This window comes from Equus quagga, chromosome 14, assembly GCF_021613505.1.
Source record: "Equus quagga isolate Etosha38 chromosome 14, UCLA_HA_Equagga_1.0, whole genome shotgun sequence".
NCBI classification, from domain to species: Eukaryota; Metazoa; Chordata; class Mammalia; order Perissodactyla; family Equidae; genus Equus; species Equus quagga.
In genome coordinates this window covers 62,163,322-62,190,303 of record NC_060280.1, presented here as the reverse complement: position 1 = coordinate 62,190,303, position 26,982 = coordinate 62,163,322, and the positions used below count along the sequence as shown (strand labels likewise).

Here is a 26,982-nt window from a genome sequence, read left to right as displayed (position 1 = left end):
TCAGATATTATTCTGGGTATGTTTGTGAGGGTGCTTCTGGATGAGATTGACATTTGAATTGATAAACTGAATAAAGCAGATTGCCTCCTTAATGTCTATGGGCCTCGTTCAGTCAACTGAAGACCTGACTAGAACAAAAAGGCTGAGTAAGAGGAAACTTCACCTACCTGACTGCTGGCTTGGGACATCTGTCTTCGGTCCTCCGACTGGAACTTAAACCATCAGCTCTTCTGATTCTCAGGCTTACCAACTCAGACTGGAACTACACCACCGACTCTCCTGGGTCTCCAGCTTGCCAGCTGCAGATCTTGGGACTTCTCAGCCTCCGTAATCACAAGAGCCAATACCTTACACACTCATGTGCCCGATAACAATGTTTTGATTGAAGGACTGTATATGCAGTGGTGGACGCATAAGATTAGTACCATATAGTTTATGTGTGTAGTAGGCCATACCATCTAGGTTTGTGTAAGTACACTCTTCTGTTCACACAGTGTTGAAATTGTCTAATGATGCACTTCTCAGGTTAAGTGTTAAGTGACACATGACTGTAATAAATTACTTTACCAACACGCACACAGGAAACTAGAAATACAAGGTTCCTTTACACACACACACACACACACACACACGCACGTATACCCTATGTTCTGTTTCTCTGGAGAACCTTGACCAATACAGTCTTTGAATCCATGAACCTGAATGTCTTCCCATTTATTTAGATTTCCTTTAACTTCTTTTGCAGTGTTTTACAGTTTTCTGGGTACAAGTCTTTCACCTTCTTTGGTTAAATTTATTCCTAGATATTTTATTCTTTTGAATACTATTGTAAATGGAATTGTTTTCTTAATTTCCTTTTCACATTGTTCTTTGCTGCTGTGTAGAAGCACAACTGATTTTTGCATGTTGATTTTCTACCGTGCAACTTTGCTCTATTTGTTAATTAGCTCTAGTAATGTTTTTGTGGATTCTTTGGAACTTTATATATATAATCATGTCATCTGTGAATAGAGATAGTTTTACTTTTTCCTTTCCAATTTGAATGCCTTTTATTTATTTTTCTTGCCTGATTGCTCAGGCTAAAACTTCAGTACAATGTTGAATAGCACTGTGGAAAGTGGGCATCCTTATCTTGTTCCTGATTTTAGGGGGAAAGGTTTCGATATTTTACCATTGAGTATGATATAAGCTGTGAGTTTTTAAATAAAGGGCTTTTCCTTTTATTTTTAGTTTTCTGACAGTTTTTATTGTGAGAGGGTGTTAGATTTTCTTAAATGCTGTTTCTGCATTGATGATGGTCCTGTGTTTTCCCCCCTTCATTCTATTAGTGTGTTTATTACATTGGTTGGTGTTCTTACTGGTTTCCTATTATGTCATTGGCAATAGCATTCTGTCAGGCTTCCGTCTTCAAATATTTGACATTCTTTGAGCTGTTCAGAGTTTATCCTCCCTTTCCATTTCTCCTACAGCATTCCCCTCTCGTTACACCTGGTTTATTCAGTAGCCCTCTAACTCATAGTTAAGCTGTCTTTCCCTACTCATCCTACTTTGAACTAGTTGTTCATATGTGCTAGATTAATCACCTTAAAGTACCTTTTCTCCCTCTTCATCTTTCTTCCTTGCTGAGGAGTCTGTAATGATTTTCCATTGTTCATCAGATCAAGTCTAAACTTATCCTGACATTTAGAACACTTCATAATCCAATCTGCATCAGCTCTCTGGTCCCTGTTATTTATCAAAAATAGAAACTACATACTAAGGCCCACCTAATAATAACTTAAAATTTTACTGTTGTTAGATTTCTGAAACCATAAGCATGTAAACTTGATTTCTTATATCTTTCCCATATTTTCCTAGTTTCTCAGTTAACCGTCACAATATATTGCTAAAAATGGCATTTTTAAAAACTTTTGAAGATGCATTCCATATGACTTTATTGTAACAGCTTCCCATTCTCATTTCTTGTATTTAGTTGGGGCATGTATTCAAAGAAATAAGAAAATATTTTTTTAATGTATCCTAAAGTAAGAAAGAAACAAAGTGCAGGACATAATTTATAGTATGAAAAAATATATTCAGATGCAGAGATCAATTCTAGAAAGATATATCAGAAATTGTTAATAGTGGGTACTCCTGGGAAATGAGACTGGGATGGGAGGAAGAGGGAAATTTCCTTTTCGTTTTGTATCCTTTATACTGTTGGAATTTCTTACTTAGTGAATCTGAAAAAAAGATGAAAAAGTTTGAAAGTAAATAATAGTTAGTTCCTTTTTTATTGCTATTAATTCCTGTTTAAACCTCTTTTCACCATATAAGAGTAGCTAAATTTTAAAAGTTTTTAAAGCTTTTTAAAAACTTTAAGCCAATTGATGAATCAGAACAGTCATTTTCATCATGTGCCTACTTTTTGCATCATTAAAATAAGTTAGCAAGTAGCCTGTTTCAGGAGATTTAATTGTATCCAAAAAAGCTGCTATTTGTCATTTTAAGGGAGTCGTATTCTTATGGCACTTTAGATTTCTGCTTTATGAGTAAGTTTGACCAACATGGAGTTGTTGCTGGAAGAAAAACTGAAAAAATGCCAGGGCTTCTGTGGGCTGTTCCTCGTTTTGTGCAAGTGGAAAGGTTGGCGGCAGTCTCAGGGTGCGTCATTGGGACCCTGTTGTCCAGACTGGATTTCTGGAGTTGCCGCTGTACATTTTCTTTGACTCCTAAAGTTATTCTTTTGCTTTCCTTGGGTAGTTTTATTTTAAAATTGAAAAACCAGATCTTTAACTTTGGAGGGAATTTTATTAGGCATACCTTGGTAGCTCTTTGGAGTAAAGGGACGTTTATCTATTAGTTTTAAACTTAGAAATGTCTATAAGAATAGATGATTGAGATCAGGAAATGTGCACATCAGAATGATTCAAACAGCATCCCTATTTGAAGGAATTGAAAAATCTAGAAAGCTCCTTATCACAGTGCTGACCTGGGTGTTATGAAGATAAAACTTTTAATTAGTAATCTCACAAATTTGCCTCATCTGATCAAAGAGAGTTTTAATTTAGTTACAGTAGGATTAGGCCAGTTATTGTTTACTATGAAAACTTGATAGCTTAATGTTTTTATTGTCTGAATAATCCCGTTTATTGCTTATTATGAGATGAGTTATTGTCTTTAAGAAAACCTCAGTCCTGAGAAGTGGACTGAATTGCACCAAAACTACCGAGTAGCTGAGGTCAGGAAGCTGAGTTCCTAGATTTGTGTGTGCCTGTCTTTCTTCGCTGCCTCTGGGCAAGAAAAGAGAGTACTTTTTGTTTTATGAAAACAATGAGAATTTAGCTAAGGAAATGCAGACCTGTTGGCTCTTGTCAGTTATTTGACTCCGTTATGACTGGGGCACAGGCCTTGTCTTGTCTCCTGTTGGGTGCGTCCTTTATACAGTCAGGAGGTGCTTAACGACAGGGATGCGTTTTGAGAAATGCATGTTTAGGCCATTTCGTCATTATGCAAACATCAGACTGTACTTACACAAACCTAGATGGAATAGCCTACTACACAGCGAGGCTACGTGGCACTAATCTTAATGGGACCACTGTTGTATATATGGTTTGTTGTTGGAGCAAAACGTCATTACGCGGTGCATGACTGTTTATAGCATCGTAGTTAGGGTGAAGTTAATATTTCAGTCAGCTTCCTGTGAAGTTCCAGGAGAAACCGTGAGTTAGTAATACAGAAGGACCCTAATGAGCTTAATTTATCTGTTACTGTAAAATGAACATTTAATATAATACTTATTAGGATTCGGGTTGTGGGTACTATTGAGAACTTAGGTTTAGCTAAATATTTATAAGACTGAGTTGTGTCGTAGCAGTTGTTTATGTGTGTCAATAGCATAGCTTAATCCTTGTGAAATTTGTTAAACTCTTAATAGTTATCTTTGATTTATCTGTTAATCCAAGATATTTTATGATAAAATAGGTTTTGTAAACTTTAGTTTCCTAATTTGCACAGTGAAGATAACGATTCTTCACTTTTTGGGTTATTATAAGGATTACATGTATGTGGGGCAGCTAAGGTTCCTGGCACAAAGGAGGTGTTCAATAAATGTTAGTTAAAATTGTTACTGGTGGTGTCCTATAGATAATTCAAATTATGTAATATATTGTATAATTCTTGCCTTTACAAGAACCACATGATGAGAAATACTCGGTAAAGACAGTAAGTCCCATTTATTCATGGACTCATTTGTTCCCTCCACATGGGAGGTTAGAAAGGGGAGAACAGTGTGGACCAGAGTCCTTGGGAATGACTTTATGGAGGAGGTTGGGTAAATATAACCATTGACTGTAGGTTGGCATTCCATGGTTAAATAAATGTAGGTATTTTTTAGAGATAATATAAGTAATACTCCAAGGCATGAGAGGATGAGTTTGTGAGGTAAGGAACTGAGTAGGAGAAAAGGTTGAGCAGGTAAAGGGTAGAATCAGGTAATGGTCTTTAAATAGAAAGATGAGGAATGTGGATTTGAATTAACATGTAGAAGATTGTTCTAGGAGCTGAACAAAAGATTCTACATAGTTGCCATTTCTGCCCAATAGCTTTTAAAAAACGGGAACTAAGAGTTTATTTTCCTTTTTTGAGTGTCTTATTCTAGATGTGTTAATGTCCATCACTACCTATTACAGAATGGACAAAGGAGTGGGACTTTAATCCATGGTCAAATGTAGTGATTACTAAATTTTTTAATGTGTGAATACCATATTTTGTTGATTCATTTATTTGGCCTTCTGAGCTCTCTGAAGTCAAGATGCTCCTTACATCGACTGTCATCCAAGTAGCAGGTGTAATGTAGTTACCATGGTCTGCGCAGGTATGGGCTTGGTCATAACTGTTCCTGTTGTCGTGACACTTGAGTTATATGCACTGTTGGTACCACACGGTTAGTTTACTTGCCATTTAAAATGTCTTTAAAAGATCACACTGTGATTCAAGATTGAGATGAAAAAAACTGTATGGAGAAAGGCATAGAAACAGAATAACAGGGTTCAAGTTTGATTTTACGTGAAGCAAAATATTCATCACTGGAGGAATGATCGCAGTTTCAAATTTTCTTGCAAAGCTGCAATCAAGTGCGTTATGGGACCTGTGAAGGAAGATACCATAGGTGTTTTAAGCTGTATGAAGTTTTGTCACTGAGGAATATGCAAAAGAATTGCCCATCACATGCCAGGCACTACATCTCAAAGCAGGGTAAATTGCTGTATTTCTCAACATAAATGAGAAATTTTAGAGCTACAAGAAGCTAGTGTGACCAATTCATATGTCTCCTAGGCCTGTCCTGAAGGCATTGTGTCATAGTTTAAGTGGCAGCAGTTTTTCTCCTTAGTGGTACATAAAATAATGGTGCTTTTTATAACCAACGGCATCTTGCATTCCATCAAACACAGTATTCACCTCTGGACTTCCTGATGGTAGCTCGTTTGGAACTGATTGTACTACTAGGTGATCAAAATTGTGATTAGATAATGGCAGGCAAATCAAAATAGGGAACTTAAGATGCAAAGATCAAGGTCAAAATACAAGAATAAAATATTTGCATTGTTTTGCATTAAAAAGATATTCTTGCTTGTTTTCTTTGTCTTCTCAGATATAGCATGGCATAGAGTTAGAGGGCAGATTCTGAGGTCAGGCAACCTGGGGTCAAATCCCAGCTACACCCTTTACTAGCAAGAACCTTGTGTAAGTTTCCCAACCTCTCTCTGCCTTGGTGTCCTGTCAAATGGGCATAATATCTGTCTCACAGGTTTGTTATGAGGGTTAAATGAGTTAATACATATGAAGTGTTTAGAACAGCGCTGGGCTAACAGTAAGCAGTATGTATTAGCTGTTATTTTTTACTGGGATTATTTTCTGTGAATCCTAGGTGTCACTTGGTATACAGAGTAATTTGAGGTGAAGATGTGATTATCTATCCCATTGTTACCTTCTTGGTTCTGGTTTAGGGTTAATATGCTGCTCATTTCCTCCTCCCAATTCTTATTCCACCGTTTTTTGGTATATTGATTTTCATTTTTTAGAAAATTGTGTATGATTGAAATATATAGAGTTACACTTTTATACAAGAAAATCAAATGGAATTAGAATTAGTTTGGGAAAAAACTTTTTAATACTTTATTTTTCTAAAATCACATGCTTGTGTTTTCGGCATTCCCCAAGGCTAAATCTGGACACCTTTGTCTGACAGTCCCTCTTCCAGTGCACAGGCTGTGACTGCCTTTGACAAGGCTCACAGCCTCAAAGACTGCTGGTCTCAGCAGGGTGGGGTTCCATTTCTAGAATATGACTATGGGCTGTGACTAGAACAGAAGGACTGTTGAAGCTTTCCCAGGGCTATCCAGGGGTGTTTCAGTTAGTTATTTCTAGTTGTGTGATACTTAAGTGTGACATTCGGCCCTCAGCTGTTGAAGAACATAGGATACTGTTTCTGTCACAGCTGACAGTGGGGTAGACGGCCTCTCCTAACTGAAAGATAGTTAATGGTGAAGCATCAAGTGTTGAATCTGGGCCTAATTCTAAGATAACCTTAGGAATGGTATAAATCAGACTTCTCACTGAATTAGATTTGAATTATTTCATTTTCAGTATTCATCTGAGAGAGAATGATCTTCAGTTGGGCCAACCAGTTGTTTAAATTGAGCTTACTTGTAAATACGTGTTTTATGTTAACTTTTCTCTTTGTTCAAAATAGGATAAAATGTTCCAGTGAAGATTTAAGGCTGAAAAGAGGTTATATCCTGATCTTGTGATAGCTGGAAGTTAACAAGATAGGTTTTTCCTTGATTCAAAATAATGAAAACATTCCATAGTTTATTCCCTCTGGAATTGTATTTATAATTCAGAAAATTCTAACTTTGTCTCTACTTCTTTTTAAGCAGTCAGACCTAAAGTTTTAAATATGACGTTGGTGGTGTCATTTGTTAATTACATGATTGGAAACTTATTGCCAGTGACAAATGACACACACAAATGGCATGTGCCGTGAAGCTTAAAAATAGCACATCTTCACATCCATGCAAATTCCCTGGACTCCTGATATGACCTACTTAGGCTCACAGAAAGGAAAACCTGAGGCACTTTCAGCGTCCATTAAGGCCAGAATGTTACCTTTAAATGTTTTATATATTTGTAGTTTTACTGTTTACTCATATTTCTTCCACAAGTGCCAAAAGCATTTCCCATGATTAAGCTTTTAAAAGAGCAATTGATTGGCATTTCAGAATGTGTCTGATAGTCGGTACCTTGTTGCTTGGAGCTAGTCGGTTCTTTAAGGTAAACAAGTCTCAAGCTTGTTTATCCGAGATGCTTGTACTTATTCTTTAAATGTATCCAGGTTTGCTTTTTGACTGATGTATGCCTGTGGTTTTTTGTTTCTCAAATACAGAGCTGCCAAATGCTGTTAAATCAACTGAGAGAAATCACAGGCATCCAAGATCCTTCCTTTCTTCATGAAGCTCTCAAGGTTAGTTTCAAGGCTTCTGTTAGTCAACAGGCTTTAAAACAGTTGTCCATATCATAGTTCTGTCAGTTCAAGCTATTTTTATGCCAGAATGAAAGCGCATGTTCAGACAGAAGCTCTACAGGTCAAATGACCTGCCGTCTTCAACATGTCAGTGATTAGGGGGAAGAAGTTGGGGATGGGGGAGACTGGCAGTGAGGGGGACCCTGCAGGGTGAAATAGACCTTATATGGGTCTTGATTCAAATGAACATTCGAGTCAGGGAAATTTCAACTGGTTATTTGATATTAAAAAGCTTATTTCTCCTAAGGCGTAATAATAGCATTGAGGGTTATATTAAAAAAAAAAGATACATTCTGAAATGTTGACTGATGAGCTGATAAGATATTTATGATTTGCTTCAAAATATCTGGGAGAGGGTAGGAAGAATAGATAAACCAAGGTTGACAGTGACTTGATAATTGTTGAAGCTGAGTGATGGGTCCATGGGGTTCAATTATACGTGCCCTCTCCTGTTGTGCATGTTAGAGATTTTCCTTAATAAAAAGTTAAAAACAAATGGAAGTGTGGTCACCACTACAGAATATGGTGACTGCTTGGCACTTTTGTTGTAGAGGTGGACTTCATTTAGAATCTCTGTGTTAATTGCCAACCCACTTTTTGATTCAATGCGGCTTAGCTATTCTGTGAGATCAGGCACCCAAAGCAGTGAGAACAAGTCTCCAGCAAGATTTCATTCTTGTTTGCATGTGGCAGGAAGTCAGAGCATGGCAAGCCCCTTCCTGTTGCTAGGAGTTTGGTGTAAACTTGAAGCATATTAGACTAACTGTCCTCCACCATGCTCTTTTTTTCTACTTTCTACCCTAAAATTAAGCCTAGACTTACTCAGTACGTCACCAGGGTAGTAAGCAGTTATAATAAAAAAATTAACTCGCTACTTATTTTAAATTACTGTGATGTTTTACTTTTGAAATTTCTATTCTTTTCCTCCCCTTAGGCCAGTAATGGTGACATCACCCAGGCAGTCAGCTTGCTTACTGATGAAAGAGTTAAGGAGCCCAGTCAAGACTCTGTTGCTACAGAACCATCTGAAGTAGAGGGGAGTGCTGCCAACAAAGAAGTATTAGCAAGTAGGTATATCCTGTCTTGGTCCTCCTCTGAACTGACGGAAAATAAGAGATGAGTTTATGTGAATTTCTTATCAATCACATCAACCCTTTGGAAATGATGGTAATAATAGCTAATTATTGAGCCATCACTATGTGGCAATCACAATTCTAAGCACTTTAAATGGGTTCATTCATTCATTCAGCACTTATTCACTGAGCACCTACCTGTGCCAAGCACTCTTAGGCACTGGAGATGAAGAAAAGAAACAAGAATCCTTGCCTTCTTGTAGCTTATTTTTTCGTGGGGGGGAGATCAACAGGTAAATAAGTAAATTATGTAGCATATTAGAACATGATAAGTACCATGGAGAAAAGTAAAGGATAGAATGAAAGAAATGAAGAAGGGAGTGCTGGGGACTGCATTTTAAACAGGATGGACATTTTGAGAAGGTGCAAGGGAGATGAGGGGGTAAGTCATGGGAAGCCTTAGGATGGGAATATAGCTTGGCTTGCTTAAGGAGGAGGAGGAGGCCAGGGCTGAGGTTTAGTGAGTGAGGAGGGCAGTAAGAGATGAGGCCATAGAGGGAACAGGAGGCAGAGCATGCAGTGCCTTCCTAAGTGCTTGGCTGTTACTCTGAGTTAGATGGCTAGCCATTGGAGAGTTTGGAGCAGAGGAATCGTAAGCTGATTTCCATTTTCCAAAGATCGTTCTGACTGCTGTGTTGAGAACAGAATGTCGGGGAGGGGCTAGTGAGCATGGGTCAGAGCAGGGAGTCCAGGACCAGTCAGGAGACTATTGCGGATGATGGTGGGCTGGGTCAGGATGTATTGGTGGGTGGGGAGAAGTGCTTGCCATACAGGGTTTGCTTACAGGGGAGATAAGGGTTGTGAAAGAGAGGAGTTAAAGGTGGCTCCAGGGTTTTTTTCTGTAAGCAGCTGAAAGGATGGAGTTGCACTTAACTGACATGGGAGTAACTGCAGATGGAGCAGATTTGGAGGGGAAGATGTAGAGATCAGTTTTGGCAGTATTAGGTTTGAGCTTGTTAGACATCCAGGTGGAATGTCAAAGAGCCAGTGGAGATCCAAGTGTGCAGTTCAGGGGAGAGATCTGGGCTGGAGATAGATAAAACTTAGGATCATAAACCTGTAATGGTATGTAAAGTTATGAGACTGGATGAGCTCTCTAAGGAAGTGAGTGTAGAAAAGAGAAAGGGTTCAATGACTAAGCAGTAGATGGTTCCAGTGTTGAGAGGTCTGGGGAGGTGAAGAGTATCCAGGGAGGTTGGCAGAAGACCGGGAGAGTGGTACTCTGGAAACCAAGGAGGCTTCCGGGAGGAGGGAACCATCAGCTGGGTCACATGGTGCTAATGGATATTTGGGCTGTTCGCAGTTTTGAGCTATTCTGAATAATGCTGGTTAAATAGTCTTGTATAGGACTTTTGGTGCACATACTGACTTTTTTCAGTCATTTTTCTTTTTTGAGACTCCTCCATGTTGAAGGTTGTAAGTGTAGTTCACTTATTTTCGCTGGTATGTAGTATTTCCTTGTCTAAATATACCACAATTTCTGTATTTGTTTATTGACTTTGGGGCGGTTTGAATTCTTTTGCTGTTATAAGCAAGGCTGCTCTGAGCAGTTTTGATTCACGTTTCTTGTGCATGTATGCAGGAGTTTGTTTAGTGTATATACCTGGCACTGTAATTGGTGGGTATCATTGGCTGGCTCATCTTCATCTTTATAGGTAATGACAGTATTTTCCAAAATGATTTGTTACCTATTTTGTAAACTCCCTCTAACAGGATTTGCGGATAACTATTGCTCTCAAACTTGTTAGATTATAAAATTGTTGCAAATATTTTTAATATGAAATAATATCTTGTTTTTAATGAGAATTTTTAAAGTTAGTAATGAGATTGAGCATCTTCCATTTTGACCATTCATGTTTCCTCTCATGTGAAATTTCTCTGTCTTCTGCCTTTTTTCTATTTGTTAGCTTCTTTCTTATTCTTTCTTGATATTATCTTATGGATAATAACCTTATTCATGATATATATCTTATTGATATTGAACTTATATATTTTTAATATTAACCCATTTTTCTGGATTTGTATGTTTCAGAAACCTTCTCCCTGTTGGTACCTTGTGTTTTTACACTATGGTGATGAACTGAAATACCTGCATTTTACTGTAGTTGCATTTGTCATCTTTTTTTATGGTTTGTGCTTTTTGTTTAAGAACTCTTTCTATACCCTGAAGTCATAGAATATTCTCTTATATTTTCTTCTGTAATTGTAATGTTTTACATTTCACATTTAAATCTTTAATTCATCTGAAATGGATTTTTTTTTTTTGGTGAGGCAAAAGGTAGGGATCCAGTTAGATTTTCCCCCCCATACTCAGTTGTCCTACTACGTTTCATTGAAAAGGCTCTCCTTTCCCACTGATCTGCAGTGTCAGCTCTGTGTTGCATCACATTTTCATGTTTTCCATTCTGTTTCATTGAGTATCTGTTTTTAATTCTTTGGGATTTATACCTAGGAGTGGAATTGCTGGGTCATATAACAATTCTATATTTAACTTCTTGGTTTTAATATTTCTAAAAGAGAACTCTTTTCATAACTGCAACATTATCACACTTTAAAAATTAATAATTCCTTAATTTCATCAAATACTGGTGTAGAAATTACCCTGCTTGTCTGATTGACATTATATTTGCAGTTGGTTTGTGAGAATAATGATCCAAATAACAGTAAAACATTAAACATGTTTGAAATGTCTTTTGAGACCGTCTTTATAAATTTTCGCTTTTTTTCTTGCAATTTAACGCCTGAAGAAATCACATCCCTTGTCCTGTCACATTTCATCATGCTCTGGAATTTGCTGATTTCATTCTTATGATATCCTTTAGTGGATTTTTCTGTCTCCTGTCTTTCCTGTAAACTTAGATGCTTAACTGGCATGACTGAGTCATAGTTGTGTGTGTGTATATCTTCTATTTTGTCATGTCAAGAATTAAATAACGTCTGGTCGCCCTCTTTTTGTGTTGTTAAAATTGTTAGTGTGTTCAGATATTGTCAGCTTGATGAATTTATTATGAAATTCCCCACCTAGTGTTTTAAGCAGCCAGTAGTGATTGTTGCTGAGATTCTGTATTTTACTGGAGATTTCAAAATGGTAATATTCTGTCTATCATTACTTCATAATTTATTAGTTGGATTTTTTTTTTAAATTGTCATAAAAAACACGTAACAAAATTTACCATCTTAACCATTTCTACATATACAGTTCAGTAGTGTTAAGTATATTCACGTTGTTGTGAAACAGATCTCCACAACTTTTCCATCTTGCAAAATTATGACTCTGTCCCCATTCCGTAATAACTCCCCATTCCCTCCTCCCCTCAGCTCCTAACAACCACCGTGCTGCTTCCTGTCTCTATAAGTTTAATTACTCTAAGCACTTCATATAAAATTAGAATCAGGCGGTCTTTGTCCTTTTGTGACTGGGTTGTTTTACTTATCATAATGTCTTCGAAGTTCATCATATTGTAGCTTGTGTCGGAATTTCTTTTCTATTTAAGGCTGAATAATACTCCATTGTATATATACACCACATTTTGTTTATCCCTTTATCCTTCAGTGGATATTCGGGTTACTTCCACCCCTTGGCTATTATGAATAGTGCTGCTGTGAACGTGGGTGTGTAAACATCTCTTCGAGATTCTTCTTTCAATTCTTTCGAATATATCCCCGGAAGTGAGATTGCTGTATCATGTGGTAGTTCTATTTTTAATGTTTTGATACTCCATACTGTTTTCCATAGCAGTTGCACCATTTTACATCCCACTAATGGTACACAAGGGTTCCAATGTCTCCATATTCTCACAAACCCGTGTTATTTTCTGGGTTTTTTTTAATAGCCGTCCTAATGGGTGTGAAGTGATAGCTCATTGTCATTTTGGTTTCCATTTTCTATGATGATTAGTGATGTTGAACATCTTTTCATATGCTTGTTGGCCTTTTGTGTGTCATCTTTAGAGAAAGGTCTATTCAAGTCCTTTACCCATTTTTTGATTGGGTTATTTCATTTGTTTGTTGTTGTTGAATTGTAAGAGTTCTTTATATATTTTGCATATTAACCGTTTATCAGATATATGATTGGCAAATATTTTCTCCCATTCTGTTTGCTGCCTTTTCACTCTTGATTGTATCCTTTCATGCACAGAAAATTTTAAGTTTGATTTAGTCCTAATTGTCGTGTTTTGTTTTTGTTGCCTATGCTTTTGGTGTCATATCCAAGAAATCATTATCAAGTCCAATATCATGAAGCTTTCTCTTTAACTTTTTGAAGAACTGCCAAACTCATTGCATTTCCTTAATGGCTAATCGTGTTGAGCATCTTTTCATCTGCTTATTGGCCATTTGTATATCTTCTTTGGAGAAATGTCTATTCAGATTCTTTGCCCATTTTAAAAATTGAACTATTTGTCTTTTTATTATTCAGTTGCAGGAGTTTTTTTATATATTCTGTGTATAGGTCCCTTATTAAATACATGATTTGCAAAAATTTTCTCCCATTTTTGTCGTTTTACTTTCTTGATGGTGTCCTTTGAAGCCCAAAGGTTTTTTATTTTGATGATGTCAAATTTATCTATTTTTTCTTGGGTTGCTTATGCTTTGGGTGTCTTCTCTAAGATGCCGTTGCCTAATCTAAGGTCATGAAAATATGTACCTGTGTTTTCTTCTAAGGGTTGTGTAGCTCTCTTATCTTGAGGGCTTGCTCCATTTTGAGTTCGTTTTTCTAAATGGTGTAGGTTAGTATGTAAAAGTCATTTGTTTGCATGTGGGTATCCAGTTGTCCCAGCACCATTTGTTCAAAAGATGTTCTTTCCCTATTGAATTGTCTTGGTACCTGTGTTGAAAATCAATTGAGTGTAAATGTAAGGGTTTATTTCTGGACTCTCAGTTCTGTCCCATGGCTCTGTATGTCTGCCCTTATGCCAGTAGCACACAGTCTTGATGACTGCAGCTTTGTGTTCTTTTGTGTTTTTTCTTTTTAAATTAAATGTTCTTTACTGCTCTTGTGTAGAAATTCACTTCACTTTTGTACATTGATCTTTTATCTAACCACTTGTTGTTAATCATAATTATTTTCTATAGATTATTTTGGGTTTCCCTCATAGTTGATCATTATCTGTGAATTATGACAGCTTTGTTTCTTTTTTCCCAATCTTTATATTTTTTAATTTTTAAAATTTTCTTGCTGAACTTGCCAGAACTTTCAGAAGCATGGTGAGGAAAAGCTCTGATAGTGGACATCTTTGTCTTCATCTTGGTTTTAAAGGAAATGTGTTTAACATTTCACAATTAAGTGTGAAGTTTACTGTGGGCTTTTCATGGATATTCTTTCTCAGCCTGAGGTTCCTAATTGGCTTGGAGTTTTTATTCCTGAATAGAGTTTGAGTGTTATCAAATACTTTTTCTGTATCTATTGAGATGATCCTTTTTACCTTTAGCTGTTAAGATAGTGAATTTTATTGGTCTGTTTTCTAATGTTAACTCAATTTTTCATTCCTGCAATGAACTCAACTTGACCTTAATATATAATCTTTTTTTGTACATTGTTGGATTCTGTTAGCTAATGTTTTGTTTGGGTCTTTTACATCTGTGATCATGTGTGAGTTTGTCATTTTTCCTTTCTCTTACTATTCTTGACTGGCTTGAGATATACCGAGGTGTTATGCTGACCTCATAAAATGACTTGAGGCGTATGTCTTCTATTCTCTAGAATAATTTGTTGAGGTTGAAAATTTCTGTTCAATGAATGTTTGATATTTAGCTGATGTTCTTTGATGTTAAGTAAAGAGACTATTTAACCTACGGGTATGGGATATGTTTTTGACTTTGTGGAATAAAACTGCAGCAGGGGGTATTTGATACATTGCATTTTAGCAGCTTGTTATTACTATACTCTTGGCTAGTTTTAAGGTTACAGTGTAGCTGTAAGTTATTCATTTGACTCTGGCATAGAGTAATAAATTGTTACATGATGAACCATTGTATTGAGAGCTAGGGAGTATATCTAGTTTTGTGAATGCTTTTACCTTTTCTCCTACAATATAGGCAGAGGGGCAGTGTTTCGTGCATGTAAACTAATTAGGTTTCTATTTATCTTCCAGAAGTAATAGACCTTACTCATGATAACAAAGATGATCTTCAGGCTGCCATTGCTTTGAGTCTACTGGAGTCCCCCAAAATTCAAGCTGATGGAAGAGATCTTAACAGGTTATTGATTTAATTTATAGTCTTTGCTCTCCAGATTAGTCTATAGGTCAAAGGCAATAGCTCTGTGAATGCCACTAAGGAACAATTCTGCCAAGCTCCTTTAAATTGCACCCAAGTGAAATTTCTTTTAGGAGAACATTTAAATTCACGTTGGCTTACTTACTCTTTGTTTCACTTTTGAAGAAGCCAAATATGATAAGGGTCATAGTACATACTGTAGTCTTTGAGTAGAAGCCTACAAGGTTTTAGTTCACAATTGCTAGGGGGAAAAGCCCCATCCCATTGCAAGTATCTGATAAATGTGTATTCCTTTTATAAGCTTTGAGTCTTTGTAAAATTGGAGGATTATTTTGTTGGCTTTTTGAAAAATGGAAGTTACCACTCAACTGCCCTGTCTCAGACATGACCAGAGGATATATTTTTTTAATTGGTACTGATTTGGCGATTGTCTGGTGGTGTTCACAGATATCCACTTCCAGTGGTGGCCTCTCAGTTTCCAGACATGTGTCTTCCCTGTCACTGCTGAGTTGTTTCTTTCAGGGAAACACGGGACATGATTTGTGTGCTAAGCAATTTGGAGGCTCTTATCTTTAGCAGAGTGTCTCTCTTGCCTCTTTCAATGGCGAAGTCTGAGATGGGGCGCTGTTGTTAAAATCTAAAACTTTCAGTGTGGTAGCCATAAATAGTCTCGAGTCTCAACTCAGTTCCATCGTGGACCTTATTAGTAGTAATCTCTGTTATGGAAGGATTAATATCTCTATATTTAAGCCTTACTTTTCACTTAAGTTGTAATCTTGAAGTTACTATATAGCCAGTGATTACTCGGTAAATAGTTTATCTGGCATTTTGAATTATCTATGAAAGGTTACCAGCATCTTCCATATAGTATATTGTCCTTTAACTTTTTTCTTTTTTGATGTGTGCTATATTGGCACAATATAGGATGCATGAGGCAACCTCTGCAGAAACTAAACGCTCAAAAAGAAAACGCTGTGAAGTCTGGGGAGAAAATCCCAATCCCAATGACTGGAGGCGAGTTGATGGTTGGCCAGTTGGGCTGAAAAATGTTGGCAATACATGTTGGTTTAGTGCTGTTATTCAGGTATGATATTTTTAAGAGACAACTGTGTCTTCTGGAAGCAATTTTGTAATTTATTAAACTGAAATGTGAGAAACATAGCTTTAGAAAAGTGGAACCAGATACATAAACCTGGGGAGTTTCCCCCATGGCGTTATTATGCTTTGGTTGCTTTCTTGTGTTTTAGATTTAGATGTTCTGGTGTCTATATTGGGCAGTACTAAAAACAAATCTGCTGTGGTTGTAAATATGTTGAATAGGTGTTTTGGATTAGCATTTAGTAAATACTGTATTACAGCAAAGCAAGAGTTAATAAAGAGGAATCAGCTGTTGGGAGGCAATTGTAAATATCCAGGCAGGAAATGATGGGGCCTGGAATAAAGAAGTGGCATAAACCATGAAAAGAGAGAATGAAAGCATTTTAGAGATCATTTAGGAGATCAAATCTGCAGGATTTGGTGAGCGACTGAATATAGGATATGTTCAGGAGAGAGTTAAGAAAGAATCTTCGGTTTCTTGCTTGAGTAACCACGTGCCTGATGGTGCCATTTGATGCTGGAGGAGGAATAATACACGTGTGTGTTAAGAGTGGGATTTCAGTTCAGTTTTATACATGCTGAGTTTGAGGTGTCACATGGAGATACTATGTGGGCAGTTAACTATATGAATCTGTAATTCAGTAAAAAGATCTGGGCTGCAGATACAGTTCTGGGAATCAGTAGCCTATAGATGATGATAAAGCCAAGGGAGTGGATGGATTCCCCTAGAGCAAGTGTTGCTTCTCCAGAAGTATCTCCCAGGCACCTTAAAGTCAGCATGGGCACAATGCAACACTTGCTCCCACCGCAGCAATCTTCTTCATCAGTACTTGGCATCTCCCCAGCAACTCAGCCAAAAATGAAATCCTCACTTTCCACACGTATGATCCTTGAATTTATTCCACTTACCATGTGCTTGCACTGTTTTAGCACTGGGGAAACAGGAGTGAGTGAAACAAAGCCCTTACTTTCATGGAGTTTGCTCTGAGAAGAGTGGGATAGATTGTAAACAATCTATGTATGAGGTGGTGATAAGTGCCCCAAAGACAAATGAACGAGGGTAGTGGGGCTAGAGAGGGTTCAGCTAGAGAGGGGAGGGGTGTTATTTATACAGGTTGGTTAGGTGGGTCTTTTTAATAAGGTGGGCATTTCAACAGAGGCCTGAAGAGGATGAAGGAATGAGCCATATAATTACATAAAGAACATTTTGTATAATTACATAAAGAACACTACAGACAGGAAACAGCAAGTGTGAAAAGATCCAGATTCAGGAGCTTGTTTAATATGTTGAGAAGTAGTAAGAAGCCTGGGACTGAGTGATGGGGGCGGTCAGAAAGGTAGTGGAGGTGGGGTGGGGGAGTTTGCAGTTATGATGAGGATTTAGGAATTGTATATGAGATGGGAAGCTATTGAAAGCTTGGAGCAGAGAAGTGATATGATCCTACTTCTGTTTCAAGAGGACCACTGGCATCTGTGTTGAGAATAGAAAGTAGAAGCTAATGTGGAATTAGGGACATGAGTCAGTTCTTTTCTATCGAGAGGAAGACAGGTTGCCAACCTTCCCTGGATTCACTTCCCCCTCAGCCTTCACTCCTATGAGAGATCTTGAAAAGGGCTAGCAGATAGAGGGGATAACTGGGTAAGGTTTCTGAGAACGCGTGAGAGGACAGATAGAGCGAGTAGGAAGGGATTGGTCCTAAAGAGGAAAAGGGCAAGAGAGTGCTAGGGGAAGGGAGAAGGAAGAAATGATGACTGCAAATTAAAGTTGTAATCATTTCTAATAGTCATTTTTTCATCTGTGAAATAGGCAGCCATTTTCTGAGACAGAGTGGAGAAGTGACAGAGTCAGATTTTAAAGGGAGTGAAAGTTTAAAATAGTTGTTGTAGACAGTTGGAAAACCAGTTGGCACCAGAATACACTAGTAGCATTTCTAAAAACTTGGAGATCTACTTGAGGTTTTTGACCTTAAATGTGTAGTGATATCAATGTCCTGGTTTTATCAGGACTTTCTCTTAGCACTCTGAGACTCTTAAGTGGAAAATTAAATTCATTTAAGTCAGAGGATTTGCTGGGTATGATGAAAGGACAAAAGGACAGTTTGAGAATTAAAGGAAGGTGGTTAAAGACCATGAAATGAAAGCTAGATAGAGGGAAAAATGAAGACAGGAAGGAACTAATGGTTAGGAAGAACTGAAAGAGGTCAGTTTGCTTGGACTCGTGATGAAGTCATAGATCACATGTCCTATGGGTTATTGAACAAATAAACCAGAAGACAAGTTATGGTTCAAGAGTGGGACTTTCTGAATTTTGGATCTGAGAATTGGCAGCTTTTCAGGTATTAACATATCCTGGGTTTGGCCTTGGATGTGGGTATAGAGGTGGATGAATATGTCACTAGAGATAAGGTGCTCAGGAAGCCAAGGGGTCCCTGGGCTGAATGGATGCACCTCTGTGTTCCCTCAATAGATACTGGTTGAACACCTCTTGTATATTTAGCACTCTTCTAGGCCCTTGAGATGTAGGAGTGAACCAAAGCAAGATGGAGCCTTGCCTTATGGAATTTAAATTCTCTTGAGGCAAGACAGATAAGGAACAATAAACTGAAAAACTAGCTAGTTAACTAAATAAATTGATGTAATATGTTAGACTGTGATTAGAGTGATAGAAAAAATAGCAGGGTCAGGAAGTTTGGAATTGCTGCAGGAGAGACAGGAGCAGGCTGCCATATTAGCTATGATGTTAAGTTAGGCCTCACTGAGGGGATGAGATTGGAGCAGATGCCAGATACACAAGAGGCAAGGGAGTGAGCTGGGCAGCTATGTGGGAAGAACATTCCAGGTGGGGGAAACCATAGAGCAACGGCCCTAAGGTGGGGGTAGGCTTGGTGTGTTCATGGGCCATCAAGGAGTACCAGGTGGCTGGAAGGCTAGGGGCAGAGAGAAGAGTCACTGGAGTTGAGGTTGGAGAGAGAGCTTGTCTTTTATTCTGAGTGAGATGGAGAGTCACAGAGGGTTCTGAGCAAAGGAGTGGTGAACTCTGGCCCGGGGTTTAAAAGCCTCCCTCTGGCTGCTAGGAGGAGAGCAGGATGGAGGGGCAAGGTTTCACGTGGAAGGAGCTCTGAAGGAGGCTGTTGCAGTCGTCATGTGAGAAGTGATGGTGGCCTGGACCAGGCGGGGAGCCATGGAAATAGAAAAGAGGTTGGATTCTTGATTTATTCTGAAGGTGAAGCTGATAGGATGTCCTATGGATTGGATGTTGACTGAAGTCACCTAGTAAGGTGACAGGACTTGGGATAGTAAGAAGAGTTATTATCAGATGATAGTCTTCAGTGAATCAGGAGCTTTTTTTGGTTATATTAGAAACATACAGGTTGGAAGATCCTGTGTGGCAAGTGGATTGGTGGAGGGTAAGTTCTGGAGGCAGAGAGACCATGGCAGTGATCCATGGGAGCAGTGATGGGAGTTTGACTGGAGCGGTTGATGGGGCCTGATAGGGAGGAGGTGGGTGTAAACAGCACTCCAAAGGCAGAGTCCAGGGTCTTCTTACTTATTGGCTGTGGGTAGTTAAGAAAGGGAGAGGATGTGAAGATTATTCTGAGGTTTTAAACTTTGATGGCTGGAGGAAGAGGAGGATGTAATTAAGTGACACCGAGAATACAGGAGAGGCAGCAGGTGGCAGAGGATCATATCAGTACTGGATTGGGAAATCTGAGTACTATTAGCTCACGCTTTTGTAGTTTTTAAGAAAAATGGCATCTTTGGGGAAAGCCAGATTTCGGTAGAGGTGAGGAGGTAGAGTGAAGTGGGACTGAGAAGGTAAAGCCATTTTTCTCATGGTAGAACAGAGGTTCTGGAAAATCTGGGGTAGAGTAGGAATGAAACTGGGAGGAATGGAGAAGTGCTGGGTAGACAGATGAGGTGAAAGAGAAGACAGTGGGCCCAGCAGGGAGCTAAGCAATCCAGTCCTGGCTCCAGACAAAACTGTGGTAAAGCAACGGGACGTAACTTTAAATTCCCAGCCCAGTTGTACCCCCACCCTACTGATTAAATCCCAGTAGAGCTTGTGAGAGAGTGAGGGAAGTTGGAGAGGTGGCACGCAGCTCGGTCAGATACCATTGCTGTGAGTTTGTGTTTGATATTAGAAGGTATATCTGGGGTGTTTTTTGGGTTTTTTTGAGGAAGATTAGCCCTGAGCTAAGATCCACCACCAATCCTCCTCTTTTTGCTGAGGAAGATTGACCCTGAGCTAACATTTGTGCCCATCTTCCTCTATTTTATATGTAGGATGCCTGTCACAGCATGGCTTGATAAGTGGTGCGTAGTTTGGCACCCGGGATCCGAACCGGGGAACCCCAGGCTGCCAAAGCAGAGCGCGTGAACTTAACCACTGTGCCACCAGGCTGGCCTCACTCCTGGGTTTTTTTTTTTCAATACAATTCAAGTATTTTATTTAGTTCTGATTGCAAAGTGTTTTGCCTGGTCCAGTATTCAGGCTTGAGGGGTTTTTCATTTGAGGCGTATGTTGGATGAGGAGTTATATTCAAACAAGGGATTTTAAAAAGCGTTAACTTGCAAAAGGTGTTCATAGTAGAAAAATGTATGATTTACAAATAATAAAAAGAATCCCTGTTTCTGATTCTGCCAGCTAGAGATATCTGCTGTTAAAATTTTTTGAAATACAATACTTAGGACAAAGAATGGAGAATAGTAAACACTGCCATACCTACCACCCAGCTTTAGAAGTAAATGTTACAAATCCCTGCATTCTGAGTCCCTGTTGTACCATCCCCAGTTACATCCTCGCTCCCCACAGGTATAACCACACGTGTATGGATCCCTGAGCAATATAATCGTGTCGTTTTATGTATAAGTAAACTTAATATAAACAGTGTAATAGTCTATTTTTTCACACAAAATATATTTCTGAGATTTATCCATGTTGATACATGTAGCTCTTGATTCATTTTCACTGCTACGTAGTAGTCCATTTTATGAAAACATTTTTCTATAATATTATTTTAATGATTACATAATAGTCTGTTGTGTAAATGTACTATAATTTATTTAATCTATTCCTATTGTTAGCCAGTAGGTTGTTTTTTCCTAAAAGGATTAACATTCTTTCGGCTGAATTTTTATGCATGGCTATTATTATTTCCCTTTATGTAGCAAAGTGGAATTACTAGGTTGACATTATATGCACTTGGAAGGTAAAAGAAATATTTTTTTGCTGCAATTATTTTGAAAAAAAAGGCTATGAGTCCATTTCTTTCTTTATTTCAGTCTCTCTTTCAATTGCCTGAATTTCGAAGACTTGTGCTCAGCTATAGTCTGCCACAGAATGTGCTTGAAAATTGTCCAAGTCACACGGTAAGTTGGTGCTGAGGAATCTTCACTGTTTAGTTCCTTTCATCCCAAAGGCTTTTACATTTTTGGCTAAAGCTGATAACTGATGCTCTTTGCTTGTGCTAATACATGTTTTCATTTCCAAATGGCTCTTCTGCCTTCTTTGTGACAAGAAATAAGGGTTTACCGGGGGCTGGCCCCTTGGCCGAGTGGTTAAGTTTGCGCGCTTGGCTGCAGGTGGCCCAGTGTTTCATTGGTTCGAATCCTGGGCGCGGACATGGCACTGCTCATCAGACCACGCTGAGGCAGCATCCCACATGCCACAACTAGAAGGACCCACAACGAAGAATATACAACTATGTACTGGGGGGGCTTTGGGGAGAAAAAGGAAAAAAAATCTTAAAAAAAAAAAAAAAAAAGAAATAAGGGTTTACCAAAATGTAAAGTTACATAGGAATAAAATTAGAAAAGCAGTTCGAAGAAATTGGCAAGTCACCCTGACGGCCTCAGCTTCTGTGCCCCAGAGGGAGATTCAGAAATAGTGAGCTCCTACACTGCTTATCAGCCCCTCAGGCTGGGCGATGCCGGACAGATGGCCTGATGCCTGAGGCCCCCACCCTCTTCTGAAGAGCCTTCAATCTGTTTTTGCCAAAGGACAAACCTCCTGCCCTCGATCTAACGCTTCCCAGGATTTCACCTGGGTGATACATTCTCCTAACATGAGAGAGGGCAGCAGCTTCAGAAAATAAGCATTTTTGCTTTTCTGAGAATATTCTCTCTCTGGCTTTTACATAGATATTCCTCAGGTTAGGGCAATCCCCAACAGAGACCTTATGAGAGTACCTATAACATAGTTTGAGACCTGACTCTGACCTAGCCCTAGGGAAATATCAATTAGGCAGTGATAACTTTTCCTCTATAAGTTCTAATTCTCCAAATACATTGCTGTCCTTTCTACAGGAAAAGAGAAACATCGTGTTTATGCAAGAGCTTCAGTATTTGTTTGCTCTGATGATGGGATCAAATCGCAAATTTGTAGACCCTTCCGCAGCCCTAGATCTCTTGAAGGGAGCGTTCCGATCACCTGAGGAACAGCAGGTACAAAGAAGCCTGTTCTTCTTTTGTTTTCCTCAAACTCCATGGAGTTTGCAATCATACCTTGTTAATATTACTGTGATGTTGCTTTATTTCAACTGTGTAGTAAGTTTTGAACATGACTGAACAGGACTACGGGTGCCTGTTTTTGTCCCTTATAATGCCTAAGGAACAGGTGGTAAAAAGAGTGTGTGTGTGTGTGTGTTCGTGTGTGTGCACGCTGTGTCGGGGAGGCTGGCAGTTCTAAAGAGAGGAAGAAATAGAATAGACGGGCTGTTCAAGTAGAAAGGAGGAGATTGGAAAATAACCTCAGTGAATCATAGCAAAGGGTCACAGAGAAAAGTCAAGTCCTTTGTCTGTGCCTTTGTCTTGGGATGGCCCAGATAGAAAGCCTATTTTTAAGACTATCTAAACCTGAGTTCAGTGGCTTTTCTGAGCAATCTTTCTCTCCTAGACATTAGCACTCTCCTTTCTCTGCCTCCTGTCAAAAAACAAAGCTGTCGCTATTACAGCAGCTGCTTCTTCATAATATAATTTTTGTATTTATGTAAAGGTCCTGCAGTTCTGTAAAATTCTCAAAGCATTTCATAAAAGTTTCCTATCTCCGTTCAGATCTTATATTGTTCTAGAGGACCACAGTCTGTTCTTTGGATTTTTTTTAAGGCCTAATTGGAATTTCGTTAGTTAGTTACGGAAAGCTGTGGCCGGAGGTGGTAGAGTTCCACTTTCCTCCCAGCCACGGCCTAGTCAGAGGTTGCCCCGCGCGCCTTCTGTTTATCCATAGTAGCTAGGTTCCCGTGTTCCTTGTATCTTCATGATATTTGACCCTGAAAAATAAATCCTTTCGTTGCAGTAGAGTCTTAGTCATTGGTGAGATGAGAGCAAATGTTCATTTCCTGAAGTATAGTGTTGGGTCTAACTCTTATGCAATTTGTGCCTCTCTTATAGCAAGATGTGAGTGAATTCACACACAAGCTCCTGGATTGGCTAGAGGACGCATTCCAGCTAGCTGTTAATGTTAAGTGAGTGTTGAGGATTTGTTTGTACATCCTTCCTCTTCACGGTGGTCCAGTGAGAATTACGATATGGGGGAAAAGTACTCTTCTCAAGTAGAAATTGCTGGTTTTTAGCAAACCTCATGGGATGACCACTTAGGTATTCGCTGTTGTGTATCCCCATTGCCTTTGGTTTTCCTCTCTGAGGATATAGATAATCATCTTAACCTGCAACTTTTTTACTAAAAGGCCCAAGACTGTTAACTTTGATAAAGTCATAGCCTGTGCTGTAAAATGTATTAAAAGGTTAAATAAATCTTAGGTGTGAATATAGTGGTACAGTATGGATATATTAAATTTAATCTGAGATGACTTGTGAAGTCTATGCAGAATGTTAGAGGCTAGCTTTTGGTCGTTTCAGTCCCTGACAGAAGTGAAATTCAGGGCAGAGAATACAAGTATCCCTTGCTTAATACAAATCTTGAGAAATTTGTTTTCTAGACTGTGTTAACTCTAGATAGAAGAAATGTATATCATAAAACAGCTTTGCAGATAGCAACTTATATAGTTAATAACAATTTAAGATGGGCTTGTAGAAATGAATTCTTTTCATTGCATTACTATTATGCCACTGGGAACAGTTTTGTATATGCAAACTGCATGAGGGTTCATTCTTACCTCTATACTACTTCTGTGCCTTGTACACCTCTATGATTGGATATAGATGCATAGATCGAATGTATACAAATATATGTATTTGTCTGCATCTGTGACTCTGATTTTAGACTTTCAGCTCTGCAAGGCCAGGGATCATGTCTTCCTGTCTTTGTGCCTTCAGAATTTGGCACAATGCTGGGCAGATACTTGTTAATGAATGCTTGAACTGAACTAATTCATGACTGATTTTTGACCATACCTGGCTCTTCAGGGGTTGATGAAAATGTATTATTTTTGCTTTTGAATGATTGATGGTTGGGGTTAGTGCAGTGTTTATTTGATCCAAATGGAACAGTTGTCTCCTTTTTTTAAAAGCAGCGATCCCAGGAACAAATCTGAAAATCCAATGGTGCAGCTCTTCTACGGTACTTTCCTCACTGAAGGGGTTCGTGAAGGTAAATTGTCTGCTCTAAGTGTTGAGTCTAGACCTGTGACCATGTCTGTACATGACTGTGTCCCTTTGGGAGGCAGCATAATGAGAAGGCTTGAAAGTCAGACAAATCCAGGTTTACATGTTGGTTCTGCCTCTTACTATCTGTGTGATCGTGGACAAACTATGTGAGCTCCTGGATCCTCAGTCTCTTCATTTGTAAAATGGGCACAATGTTTATCTCAGAGTTGTTCTATTAAATTGTATAACATTAGTACTCCCCAAATCTAGTATTAATGTCAGACACACAATGATGTTTCTTAGTGTTGTTTTTTCTAATATAATATTTAATCTGAAAAGGTTTTATTGAGTGAGACTGCCAAAAATGTTTGTCTACAAAAGAGGTTTCTCTAAGCCGCATGTTGGACACATAATGCTGTTTTGTTTTGTTTTTAACTATGGAGAATTTTGAGCACATACAAATAGAGCAAGATAAAAACCCCCATGAACTCAGCAACCATTAGCCATGGCTGGTCATTTCCCATCTGACCCCTGTCTGCTCTTACCCCTCCAACAGTCTTTTTAGAACAACCCATTACCACTGTCACTCCAAAAAATCTCATTTCTTCATATCAAATACCTAGTCAGTGTTCAAATTTCCAATTTGTTTTATAATTACATATACAGAGAGAGAGGGAGAGAGAAGGGGGTGGGGAGTGTGTTTATTTTTACAGTTTGCTTTAATCAGGACCCAAATGTGATTCATGTATGATTGGTGGACATGTCTTTCAAGTCTCTTTTCAAAATCTGTAGACTCTCCCTCTCCATTCGTTTCTCCTTGAAACGTATTTTTTTTTTAAGAACCTGGGTTATTTGTTCTCCAGCGTTCCCTACAGTCTGAAGTTGTGCTACTCGCATATCTGTGACATAGTTTTACATGTTCCTTTCTACCTCCTCCTATTTTTGTAAATTGGTAGTTAGAGTTTGGCCAGATTCAGGTAAGGCTTTTTTTGGCAAGACTAATTCACAGGTGGTGGATTGTCTTTGATCAGGTGGCACATAGTGTCTGGTTGTCTTTCTTTTTGCGATGTGAGCAGTTGTAGTGATCAGTGCCCGCATCCACTGGCTCAGTAGAGGCTGCCACGCAGGCTGACGTCTACTTCTAACCAGTTCTCAGGAAGTTGCTGAATTAAGAAGATATTGTGTCTGTGGTGCCAGAAAAAAAGCTTTAGATAGCAGTAGTGATGTCTTTAAAAAAGCAATCTGTTTCTTTGCCTAGGAAAGCACTTTTGTAACAATGAGACCTTCGGCCAGTATCCCCTTCAGGTAAATGGTTATCGCAACTTAGACGAATGTTTGGAAGGGGCCATGGTGGAGGGTGACATTGAGCTGCTTCCTTCCGATCATTCAGTGAAGTATGGACAAGAGGTGAGTTGGATATTTTTTTATTTGCTGTGCCAATGGCAAAACCAGTTAAGTAGGACTGTGCTTTTTGGCAAACTATTTTCCCATCACATGCTAAATAACTTTACACTTAACAGAACTTGAACTAGTCTGAAGTCTCTCATGAGTTGATATGAACTAGTGAGTCTTAGTGTTTGATAAATGAATTCTTTACTAAAAGTGTGAATTTGAGTTAATCATATAAAGGTTGTGTGCTGCTTCTGATGTTTTAAGTATGATCAAGTTTCTCTCTTTCTGTTGAAGCCTACCTGTACCTGAGTAGGGAGAACCCACTGCCTCCATATTTTCGGAGGGTAAAAGTACAGTGATTAACTCCTATGGTATGCCATTTAGAATATTTTCCCTATTATAGTATTTATTGTTCTCGGTTGTAAATTCTGCCTTTGCTTTTAAATTTAATATTCATTTATTTATTTTTGTGGGTTGGAAAGAAAGTGGGAAGTTAGAGAGCAAGGGTAATTAATATCTCAAAATTCTAGTTGGGTTAAGAATTTGTGAGTTGCATTTGTAGCTTAATTGTCAACACCACACAGCTTGGATTATTCTCCTTTTGTATACATTTTGAAACAAAATTGTGACTTATATGAGTCCAACTTGGTAATTACTGTAGGAGAAAGAAAAGCTTTCTTGAATTAAAATAGGAAGCCTAAGATGAGCCTTGTCAAAGTATATTAGCTGTAGAGCAGTGGCAACTGGAGAGAGCTACCGCCTCCTTAGTTTTCAGAGGAAGTACTGATTCCACATTGAGAGGCATAACATCTGTGCCCTCTGTGCAGAGCTGATGCAGGCTCTTACAAAAGAGAAGGAGTGTTCATTAGCTGCTAGACCTCTGGAGACCTTTATTCAAGGCTAGGAACTCTATAAAAAAATGAAAATCATTATGCTTGTTTAGATTTAGCCCTGGGTACCATCACACAGACTATCTGGATTCACCTCATGCCAACAGGGTGTGAGAAGGGAGCGTGGCTGTTTGCACCTTTGGTA

At 38.6% G+C, this 26,982-nt stretch overlaps 1 protein-coding gene across 5 annotated transcripts in view; it reads left to right on the top strand.

Annotated features, from left to right (window-relative positions):
• The window catches only part of USP28 (ubiquitin specific peptidase 28), a 58,904-nt gene that overhangs the window by 7,693 nt on the left and 24,229 nt on the right, over positions 1-26,982 (top strand). For 3 of the 5 annotated variants that reach the window (XM_046685541.1, XM_046685540.1, XM_046685538.1), the window contains exons 2-10: positions 7,427-7,504; positions 8,499-8,631; positions 14,790-14,895; positions 15,838-15,997; positions 21,295-21,381; positions 22,318-22,455; positions 23,401-23,474; positions 24,480-24,559; positions 25,814-25,962. In XM_046685541.1, coding sequence (XP_046541497.1) covers positions 7,427-7,504; positions 8,499-8,631; positions 14,790-14,895; positions 15,838-15,997; positions 21,295-21,381; positions 22,318-22,455; positions 23,401-23,474; positions 24,480-24,559; positions 25,814-25,962 — 1,005 coding nt within the window. The remainder of the gene's footprint in view (positions 1-7,426; positions 7,505-8,498; positions 8,632-14,789; positions 14,896-15,837; positions 15,998-21,294; positions 21,382-22,317; positions 22,456-23,400; positions 23,475-24,479; positions 24,560-25,813; positions 25,963-26,982) is intronic. The other 2 variants (XM_046685542.1, XM_046685539.1) reach the window with 1 other exon arrangement.